This window comes from Trachypithecus francoisi, unplaced genomic scaffold (assembly GCF_009764315.1).
Source record: "Trachypithecus francoisi isolate TF-2019V2 unplaced genomic scaffold, Tfra_2.0 Lachesis_group18, whole genome shotgun sequence".
Taxonomy (NCBI): Eukaryota; Metazoa; Chordata; class Mammalia; order Primates; family Cercopithecidae; genus Trachypithecus; species Trachypithecus francoisi.
Window position 1 is genome coordinate 13,699,398 of NW_022681463.1, and position 12,196 is coordinate 13,711,593.

General features: G+C 36.3%; 1 protein-coding gene across 2 annotated transcripts in view; it reads right to left on the reverse strand.

Annotated features, from left to right (window-relative positions):
- ITGBL1 (integrin subunit beta like 1) overlaps nt 1–12,196 on the reverse strand; it is a 270,673-nt gene that overhangs the window by 137,793 nt on the left and 120,684 nt on the right. For both annotated transcript variants that reach the window (XR_004428980.1, XM_033177331.1), the window contains exons 3-4: nt 10,129–10,275; nt 2,536–2,658 (exon numbers count right to left, since the gene is read on the reverse strand). Coding sequence is in view for 1 of the 2 variants with exons in the window: in XM_033177331.1 (XP_033033222.1) it covers nt 2,536–2,658; nt 10,129–10,275 (270 nt within the window). In the remaining variant the exon portion in view is untranslated. The remainder of the gene's footprint in view (nt 1–2,535; nt 2,659–10,128; nt 10,276–12,196) is intronic.

A 12,196-nucleotide genomic window follows, 5' to 3' on the forward strand; every position in this document is an offset into this window, starting at 1 on the left:
TCCAGCAGATGAGACTGCCATCAAGAAGACATACATGTGAGAGACAGAGACAGACAGATGAGGAGAAAGAGTGCTTAGTGAGACACAGAGAAAGAGACAGGGACCCAGGGCCATGTTTTCTGTCTAAATAAGTTATAATTGGGATATTCAAAGAAAATCACTTCTTAACCTAACAATCAATGACCATTTCCATAAAGAATTTGAATTTTAAATTTGTTTACTTAAGCAAGTGCAAAGGCTGTCAAGTGATTTAATCAGTACAGAAAATATCATCTATGTATTTTATTTATGAACTTAAAAAGGTGTCCACTTGCACACACAACTAAATCACATCCTAGTGATATATCACAGGACTCAATAACTCAAGGATTACACTGAAGAAAAGCAATAGTGTATATTAATTGCTTTTCTTAGGAGTCAGGTTTGTAAGACCCAATCACCTTTTTAGACTACAGAATTTATTTTGTCATTTCAGAAAATTTATACAGAAGGTGCTACATACGTAAGGCTTACTATATTAACAAATAATAGAAAATCTATATTTCTCACATCCAAATTCTTTGAATATTTATACAATTCAGTATCGAATTCGGGTTCTACTAAGAAACCTTTGAGTTAGAGGTAAATAAGGAAGCAAAAATTATGTAACGATACACATCTATGCAGATATGGAAAATTAAACAGATATCCACATAACTCAAATAAAAATATTGAACAAGACACATCTGAATAATTGAGATTAAAATGTGTGCTTTAGGACAATACGTATTCCACACAATAAACATAATTCTTTGCTTTGTGCAAACTGAGAGAGCAAGAAAATCTCTATTTGTACTGCTTCACTGATGAACTGTAGAATCATCTCTCAGCAGATTGGTTTCATGTGAATGACACATGGAAAGATTTACAATCCCAGGCAATGTCACCCCCAGAGGGTGTTTACTAGAGTGCTGGTGTCCTTGTTCAGAGACTTTGCACCATGAAATTGCTCAAACAAATGGAAATAACAACTAGAAAGTTTGAAAGTTAAACATTTTCTGTTGTGTTGTTTCAAGTTACATGTTTCTATGTACACATGCAGATAGACTGATTTGTTGGTGTGTATCACCACACACTGGCCCTAAAGCATGTTTCAGTCTTCTTTTTTTTTTTTTTCATCTGTAATAATTAGAAACTAAACTTGAAGAGGACAAATACATATATTTGTGGATGGATTTGTCTAATTGATCTAATTATTTTGGATTGAGCCCTTTAAGACAGAATTGTCTGAGCAGTATTTTGCTTAGGTCATTGGCTTGGAAAAAAGAAAATAAGAATTTTATGTTTGTTTGCTTTATCCAGGTGGGTTGTACAGCCAGGAGATCAAGGAGGAAGGGCCAGTCAGGCCTAAAATAAGTGTATTTGGATGACTCATAGGAATTAAAGCTACCAAAATGTAAACAAAGAAACAAGCTTGTCCTATGCTAGCCACACTTTCTCAGGAGTCTCTAGTTCCACCTGGCCCTATTGGGTCCTAATCCTTATAGAAAAACAATACTTCTAAAACTACTATTTCTGCATGCGGGGCAGTATTTCTTCAGCTGGAATCCCATCAGATAGGAGTCAAATATAAGTTTAATCACAGCAGAGAAGAATTTACCTAAACCGAATGATTCTCTCTGCTTTCTACTTTCCTTTTCCTATGCCAGTCAAAGTTGCAAATGGAAACTCTGGGCACAGGCTTGCAGGATGAGCAGAAGAAACGAAAACCACAAATGGTGAGGAGAGACCCCTCTTGCGGAGCTCTGAGCTCCGACGCACTGATGCAGTCGGGAGTGGTGAGGCGTCAGGAACACAGACACGAGCCCAAATTCTACTATCATTGGTGGACTGACCCTGGGTTCATTACCTAATTTATTCAAGTCCCAGGTTCCACATCTATCTATGTAGATAAACATAATTCTTACCCTAGAGTGATGTTGTGAGAGAAAGTATAATGAATGTAAAGCACTTATTGCAGAATTTGTCACTAGCAAACATGCAAGAACTGCTACAACAGAAAAATGAATTCAGTAATGGTGGTACATAGAAAACGTTATCTACGTGTGTAGGGACAGAGAGGGAAAGGTAAACTCTAGGCTAATAACCCTATTGACCTTCAGTGTCCCCAGTAGGACATGAGACTCATGTTTTAGAAAGGGAAAAACAAAGAAATGAAAATATACACTTAAGAGAGTAGGAGAAAGGAGAATAAAAGTGGCTAAGGTGAGCAGAGGAGATGGTATTCTACTAGGACTACTTCAGAGCTATGCAACTGGCCTGTTGCCATAATGACACAGCTCTCCTCTGGGGCCAATTTGGCTTTGCATCTAAAAAGTACTAGTCTACTCTTAATGCCATAGTCTCACTCTCCTTATACGAAATGTTTTCCAGATAAACATAGGTTTAAACTGAATTAGTACACCTAGAGCAGAAATTTACGTAGAGATAAAAGAACAACGTAATAGGTGAAAAAACAGGTACTTTTATTAATTTCTACAGAGCCAATATACGTACCTCCACATATTTCTTCTGTTTCATCATCTATGCATTCTCTATCGTCACACTCACAAAATTTACCGTACACAAGTCCACTTCCATCTGAATTATCACATTTACACCTGCCACAGTGACATGTACCTAAGCCATGAAAACAAAAAAGACTATTTGTCACATGCATACAAAATTATAATTAATGAATTTTTATACCATCTCTTTTAAGAGAGTAGATAATCCAAATCGATTTAATATTTCAATTAGATATTTCTGTGGGCATGGTGAGGTAAAGTGCATGCTACTCTTTCTTGAGGTTACTGTAGCATGGCAATTATATTTTACATCACACAACTATTATTATTGACCTCTAAAGGTTTAATGAATGTAAATTTGACCTCTTCAAGCGCAGAGCTACTTTACACATAGCCATCCAACCAATGCATGAAGGTCTTCTGATCACACCTGGGTCTGAAGTGAAATAAAGCAGGAAATTCTAAGCTTTGGGAGGGAAACAACCTTGCTTATCTTCCTCACCAGTATTTATTCAATGCTTTGCACAATGTTTGAACATACTATTTATATAATTAGTATTTGCAGAAATAATTTATTATCAAACGCATAAATAAAAATCACATGTGCCCCTGATAATTTCCCCTCCTCAGCATTAACTTATACTGATACACATGTCCTTACAATAATGGGACCAGAGTGGATTTCCTTAGGCATGGATTGCTGGGACCTCACCAGATTCTCAGGGAACCTGAGAATTAGAGAGGCATGCTAGTCACCTGGTCTACCACGAGCCACATACTCATCCAAGTCTGAAGATTCTACCACATCCCCCAAAAGTAATTTCACCAACATTAATATTGCACTCAAATAATATTGACAGGTAGAATGCCCACTTGAGAAATTCCCTTTTTAATGCATCTATTTTGAGTTTTAATGCTCATCACAGCCATCAACATGTATCAACCGAGACTTGATCACTCACAAGAAACCACCCTGGACTCTGAAAACCCAACAGGGATCAAGTCAGACATAACCCTCCTCTCAGAGTTTTATATGAGCAAAAACCAATGTGATAAAATAAATACAGAAGTGCAAAGTGTTGCAGAAGCACACAGCAAGGGAATTTAACTGAGACCAGGAGGTCAAAGTCAGAGTCCCTGAGGAAGTAGCTGAGAACTAAAACCCAGGTGAAAAAGCAAAGCTAAGAGAAGTGAGATGGGAAAGAGGCTCACTTCCAGCACGAGACAATAGCACAGGCTCTGCAATAAAAAAGGAGGTGAAGAGAAAACATCACATGGGATTGAGGTTTACAGAACAGCGTGAAAAGTGGCATGAAATGCATAAAGCAACCTGAGGTGCAGTTCATGGAAGTCTTATAGGTCATGTTAAAGATTTCCAGCTTTAATCCAACAACAATTGGAAGACACAGAAGCAACGGAGTCCTGTGATCACATATGAATTTTAACCAGATTACTCTGGTTGTCATGTAACAAAAACTAAATGAAGCAAGAGCATAAGAATGCATGAACTAAAACGAGGCAAAAGTGGACACAAAGAAATAAGTTAAAGGGCTGTTACATTTATCTGAAGGAAAGAAGACAGTGGCTAGATACATGATGTGGTAAGTTTAGAAAGGACCAAATGCATTCGGAGATATTTTTAGGAGAAAGAATAGAGGGCATTTGGTGACTGACTATAAAGGGCAAAGGATGGTAAGGAACCAAAGATGCTGTTTATAATTTGGTTTGAATTACTAGATATTGGCAAATCCATATGTGATGTATTACAAACAGCATGAACTTGTGAGTAAGGTACAGCTGTAGCTCAATTCTGAGTTTTAATCTTCATGAGCTATGCATTTTTAAAGGCATTGCTTTCATTTCTAATTCCCAGATTCCATATCTGCAAATAATCTCTGCTTCATAGAACTGCTGCCAATACCAAGTGATGAATATGTACCCAGTCATGTTTCTAGAAGCACTGCTGAACCTAGTGCATAGTAGGATTTGAGAAAATTCCAGGTTCTTCCTCTTCTCCCATTAAGATAGAGTATATTTGTCATACTTCAAAACATTTTCTCCAGAAAATATATTTATGGACGCTGACAATATCCTCGTTTTCATATCCTCTGTATGATTCTGTTACCCATATCACTTGTAACTCACTATTATCTATACAATTTTCTCTCATAGTTACATATAAATGGTGATTTTGCCGAATTTATTTTTCTACCTTGCAAATACTCATGTGAATTTTCCTGCTATTAAACTTCATTTTATTACATTTTTCCCTAAAATCTATCTCAATTCATAAAAGTAATTTGAAATCTAATGCTATAATTTATGCTATTGCTTCATCTAGTTTTTATTCTCTAATTATCATCCTCCTTTTTCATTTTCACATTTATTCATTCTGTCTCTCAACCACCCAAATATCCAGCCATTAAGCTTTCTTGTTATCTATCTATTATGCTATTGGCAAGGAACTAGGTGCTATAGAAAATAATGAGATGCTTAAAATTAAGTAAATCATAGACCAGGAAGAAAGAGATACCCTATTAATACATTTCGTATAGCATTTTCCACAAGTCTATTGCAAAAGCCTTTGTGTCATATGTTTTCTTATTTTATAAATACAAATATAAACCCATATAAATATTATACATGTAACCATATATAATATGGGTCTCTCATATACAATATGAGAGCAGGAAGTCACTTGGTTAGGGTTGTGTATGGGGAAGTTTTTCAGGAAAGATGGGAAGGAACAGCCTCTGTCTCCAAATTCTATGACTCCTCACTGAAGTCCCCCATAGGCAGCTTCCTCTCATCCACACGTCAGAACCATTCCTGGCTGATGTGGGAAGTTTACAACAGCTCAGAGACTTCCTGTCTCACCCATAAAACAGAATTCACAATTGAGCCTCCAAGACATGGCATATGGACACCCAGGCAAAAACTCCAGACTCCTGTGCTCATGTTATGACACACAGCTTCTCTCTCGTGGTTGCCAGTTATTTCAGCCTCTAGGATTGGTCTTCTGCCTTACACTAGATTATTTTAGCCCGTGTTTCTCATAGTGCCCAATAGAGCTGACTCTCTCTAGGATGACTGACCAGACATGTACAGCAGCCCACACCCCTGTGCAGTGGTGCTGGGGCCTCACCCTGCTCTGCACACTAGACCTCCCTTCTAGTTTTCCCAGAAAGTAAGCCTCTGGAACACTTTGGTTCCCAGTTCTGTCTCATCCTGCCCTTCAGTCTCATTCCCCAATCCACTTAACTCTTCTTCCCCTTCTGCTCCAAACTACTTGAGAAAACCACACCGTGATATGAAAGGGAAAGATTAGTAGAGACTTCATAGGCTAATGCAATTTGGGGGAAGTGGTCCTGAACTCGGATGGTGGAAATGGGTATTAAAAGAAAGACAGGGAGAATGAGATTGCCAAAGTAAACATGAAAGGCTTAGATATTTAGACAAGAATAAATGAGACAGAAGAGATTAAATGCAACACTGAATACAAATGTATCTTTTGGCCAATTGCATTTCTGGTAATTTGCCTTGAATATACACCTCCAAAAATATAAAAATATATGTACACTAGATCATTCTGCGCAGTATTATTTACAATCCAAAACACTGGCAACTGTCTAAATGCTCAAGCATAAGAGCTCAACTGAATAAATTACATTGCATACATAGAATCCAGTCTTATGCTTTTGAAAAAAATAACCAGAAGGATTTCTATGAACTGATTTGGAAAGAATTCCAGGAGATTATATTGAGTGGTAAAAGCAGAGTGCAAAAGAACACATGGAAAGCACAACCACTGCACGGGAAAAAAATGGGAAACAATAACACAAATATTTCTATTTATCTTCACACAAAAAGAAATACATGCACAGAGAAGAAAGAAAGCGATAAAGTTGGTTATCTGTAAGGTGAGGGTAAGCAGGGTGCAAGGTTTGACGAACAGAGTGATGATTCTCTGAGTATGCTTTTCTGCATAGCTTTGACTTTTAGAAGCAAGTTACTGTACTATACATTATAAAATATGTTAATACAGATGGGAAGGGATCATAAAACCTAAAATTGAAAGTGATCTGAAATAAATAAGCTAACTTGTATTTCAAACAAGTGTCATAACCACACGAAAAGAGAAGAAAATAAAATAAGTCTGAATAACTTATAACACAGCATTCGACTACATACCCCAATCTTGGGCATGATTGAGGTACACTGAGTGGGGGGAAGTGGAAAGGGGTGGACTGCAAATCCTAATCTCTTCTGGTAGATTTTCTTGGTTTAGTGGTGTGTCTGCAGCACTTCTAGAAGTAAGTAGAGATGTAGCATAGGATTCAGCAAATAAGTAAGTATGTTGGAGGTATTGGGAAACAGGGTTCTCCCTTTGAAAATGGGACATGCAAATATGGAATGGAGAAAACAAGAAGTAATCCTGTGAGGTTGGACTGGAATTAGATGTATTGGTGTAAATTCATGATTTCTAAAATATGCATGTATGTGTACATGCATATCTGTGTGCAGGTATGTGTATATGTATTTGTGTGTATATGCACAGGCATATATTTACTAGTGTCAAGATAAATTAAAATGGAGACAAGGCCTAAATAATCCCTGAGCAGACTAAGCCATTGAGGCCCCATAAACAACCCTAACTTTGCCTGATACTCAAAAATGACTGAAACTTACCTAAGTTACATCTTGTAAATGTCTACATTAAAGAAGAACAGAACTTAAGTTTAACCAATCAGAAGCAACCAACAAACTTATATAACTAGGGACTTTCCAAAAGGATAGACTAAATAAGGCAACCATATAATGTTAGCCAATCAACTATTTTTCTTTGCTTTCTTTTTCTGTTCACCCTATAAAAGCCTCCCACTTGCATTCCCTCAATGAAGCTCTTGAACCACTTCTGATTTGGAGCTGCTTGATTCACAAATCATTGTTTGCTCAGATAATATAAAAATTGTATTATGATTCAATCTACCTTTTTGACACAAGCCTGTTTGCAGAAAGGGCCAAGAAGCAAATACACTCCAGTGGAAATAAGCATCCCTAGTGCTCACAATTTTTATTCAAATATCATTTTCACTAAAAGGAATCAGGGCTATTTGGACAAGTGGCTGATTCCAAAGGTGTGGTGAAGCAGGTCCAATACGACCCTGGAATGTGTTATTATGCCAACAAGTAAAGAATTGCAAAAACAAAAAAACAAGGGAGGCATGTCACAAAAACACAAAAGCTAGCCTGATGGGCTCTAATACCTAATCTGGAAAATTCTGTGCACCAGAGTAATTATGTACAAAATGAATAACAAATTACTGAAATAATAAGAATTGTGCTTCTAGACTGATAATAAGTCACTAAGTAAATGAAATATCAAGTAACTGGTAAGTGAGAGAGGATTCCTGTTTGTGATAGAATGCTGAGTACCAACTAGTCCATTTGGAGAGAATGTTACAGTTCTTAAATCATCATTTTCCAGTCATCATTGTCAATACTGCATCAGGTCATTGTCATCCGTGGATGATAAATCTAGGGTAATTTTAGTGAGGAATGTGATACATGTATGCTTTTGAAGTGTTTCTTCATAGACTGCACATTTGTGAAGAGGGTAAGTTAGAAATAACACAGTTGAGACACCAGCCAACACCTTGACCATCTCATCAAAACTGACACCATCACTATGAGCAGATGGACATCATGTGCTTCCATATGAAACATTTTGAGAACATGAAACCATTTCTCCAGTGTTTTACCTCAGAATGTGTATGATGAATCTAATCATGGGAGACATAAGACAAATCCAAGATAAGTACATTTTTCTTTTAATAAAATGGGGACAACTTTCTTCAGAAGTTTCAATGCTCCAAAGGCAAAGTCTGTGGAAATGGCCCAGCTTAAAGAAGAGTAAAGAGAGATATAAATATAATATTTTCAATAGACTGAATCCTGCAAGGAGAGAAAAATGCTATAGAGGACACTATTGGGTCACTTGACTAAACCAGATTATGAATAAAGGTATTGCATCCATGCTTAAAAAATGAGAGAGTACAGATGTCCTAGAAATGCATTTATATTTTATTGAATACATTTTATCATCCACTGAAACACTTCTGTATGTTTTCTCCTTTAAGATATGTTCATGTGGTGAATTACATGTTTAGATTCCTTAATATTAAACATCTTTAGAATCCTAGACTACGGCGTTTGATTATAATGTTCTTTAAAAAATAAAACCCTAAATTTATTTGCAAACAACAAATAAATAAATCGGAAATTAGATTTCAAACCCAAAACAGAATTCAGGTCTTGTTTCTGAAATAAATTTGCAAAGAATTTTTTCAAGATGAAAGACGCTATGGGGCGTGTGTGTGTGTGTGTGTGTGCGCGCGCATGTGTGTTTTGGAGGGGTGGGTGTTATGAATTGGAAGTAGAGAAATCCTACTAAGAAGAAAGAAAGACTGAAGTGCTAGAGAAATATGATGAGAACATCATGAACACAGAAAGGGACCTAACTGCTAAGACCATTTGTCATAACCCCTGACGGATCCACTCACACCTTGCTTTGGATATGGTCCTGATTCCTATCAGCAAAACACCTTTACTGAGTTCAGTCTAAAACACAATCTGTTGCAATCAGACTGTGGGGAATTCTCAGCTCTGGTTAGAGATGGGCCCTACCGAAAATGTGAGCTTCAGGAGGAAAGGTACTCATTTGTGAAGTCAAATCCTGACCTTTAGCATTTAGAGCAATGGGTCGCACACTCGATCTATATTAAAATCACCCAGAGAGCTTTAAAAAAACCACCAAAGTCAAGGCCAGACACCAAAGCACTTGAAACAGAACCTCTGGTGTACTACATGAGAACTGACGGTTTATTCCTTTCCCCTTGGGATGCTGATGTTCAACCACGGTTGAGAAAAATTGATTTTGAGGTTTCACCTGCCCAAATGTAAAAATAGTATTTAATTTAGGTAACACTCGCTAAATACCATTGAAACCTAAACTGCAACTCTTTTATATGATTTTGCTAATCAATTTTAATAACATCTCTATAATTTTGTAAAAAATATTTTCGAATAACTTCTATAAAACAAAAAATATTTTGATCAAACAAAATCTTTCTGAGACTATATCCTTCAAAGAGCTTTATAACCAGTATATCTGAAACTTCTATCAGACTTAAAGTATTTGGTTTTATTTTGCGAAGGTAAAAATTCAAAGCACCCTTGATCTGTAACAGAAAATAATTAAGTCGGTTTATATAAATCCCTTTTAACAGATGTAATCCGGTATTCAATATCATGGCTCGCAATTTACATAAAATGTTGTTGGGGTGTTGTTTCCAGTGAATATCCTGCTAGAAGGAGGCATTTGGAACAGCTGGAAAGTATCAAACTTGCCTGTCTCAGCAAGATGGCATTTTTGCTATTGATTTATCTGAATTTCACTTCTAAAAAACATACTCAAAAGCAGACTCACTCAGAGATTCGACATTCTCCATGCCCACATATTTCCATTAAAAACAAAATTTGATTATTTCACTTAAGCATTTTCACAGGGTATACTTCTTACCTGCATTAGAGCAGATGATGTCTTGTGAATTCTTGCACATTTGGTTACTTTTCTTCTCTGTCAAGTCACAGTGAGTTGGGTACTGGCAAGCATCCCCATACCATCCCTGGTCACACTTGCACTTGCCACAGTCACACTTACCATGGCCTGAGGATTGAACAACATCTAGTCAGACTCAAATTGTTTTCCAAAGATAACCATTACTGTAACACACACTCTTAACGGTGACATTGATTTGGGACTGAGTTATAATAAATTGAAACTCATGTATATCACAGTGGCTGAGGGGTAATGCTATTATATAAAATGCAATAGAATGTGAAAATTTTATTTCAATAATCAACTGATAAACGATTGTGAAAACATTAATTTATGAAGACACTAGGATAATACATTAAAAAACCTAGTAAATCACATGATCAGAAAATTCAGCACTGAAAAAACATTCTATCCAGCATCTCAGTATTTAAGAGACAAAAGTCCAATGAAAAAATACTTCTACTTAACTGTATTTTACGTAACACATTAAACCACAAACTTGAATGAAGACTCTTACATGAAACTCTACTAAACTAAACACTGGCCTTACAGTTACTGAAATTAAGCATGTAATGAAATTTATGGATATATTATATACCAACTTCAGTAATATGGTCATAAAATATGTATATATTTTGTTTCATATTCATCAACCTCCACAGAAATTTCTCAGTCTTTAATGTTCTCAATGGTCATTTTGCTTTAATGCATGTTGTTTTCATTGTTGTGATCAGTAACGTTATTAAGTCCTGCTTGATGAAGCCTACTAGTTTTTATTGATTGCACATTAGTCTGACAGAAGTACAAAACATGTGCAGTACTTAGTCCTTGTCCTCAAAGAACTTACAAACTTCAAAGTCAAGGCTAATATACAAAGAAGCTGATGTGATTTCAGCCAGAAGTGATTGTCACCTCGAGTTAAGTTGAGCGATATGGTCTATGACCTATAGACATAAGAGTAGAGACTTTATGGACTTCCTTGACGGTTAACTGGCCCTTGAAAGTTGAACAGATTTTGAATGAGTTACAGGAAGAGTGTACATACATTACTCAAGACAATACTACTATGTCTAAATGTCTAAAATTCACAGGCCACATGAAGTCATTGATCCGATTCAACGTGGTAGCTGAAATCCAAGGGATAAGGTCCAGATGGTTGGTCAGTATGAATGGCTTGAAAGCTGCCCATCTGGGCATGTTCGGCAGAGCCTGAATCTGTGATTGGCTGTGACTTTAAAACTGCTCTTTATGGTGGCTCAGTCCATGTAAATGTTCCTATTTCTGTTGCATTTATAAAATTATTCTATTTTATAAACAAAACCTTGCAAGTATCTTAACTGAAATTCATTCTATTTGGCACACATTACTTCGTCCAGTTGATGGCATCATTGTGCATTCCTACCTGGCCCTACAAGATATTGTCAATCTTGGCCAACTTGGTCTCATTTATAAGCAAAAGTGATCTCTCCTGTCAACCACCTGGACTATTTATAAAACATTAAGCCAAATTCCTGCAGTGGCTAAGGCTCTTTGATAAATCAACTATCTTGGAAACTGTGTTGACTCTTTAATAACATTAGTGTATTAGGTTGAACCATATGGAATTGCCACTTTCATAAGTTGAATATCAGCTGTTTCTTAAGGTTCCACACCAATAAACAGTCTTTATATAAACATTAAAGAAAATAGAAATGATTTAGAAGATAAAGCATTATGGTAGCAATAATTTGGTGAATCAAGAATGAAAGACTACTTAATGTGATTTTTTAAATTTTATATTGAATAGGACATCTTAGATCCTAAAGTATACACAATAGAGATGGGAAATAATTGTGGGTCAAAGGTAACATCTTTTTAAAGGTTAGAAGGTTAAAAATAGAAAGATGGGTAAAATAAACAAAATGTATACAAGATAGGGAGAGATGTATCTTACATCCCTTCCAAACTGACCCAATGAAGCATCAATAGAAGCAATATTCTGAGTAGCTTATCCCATGAAGTGAGTCCACGGAGGCTCAGTTTCATGAAA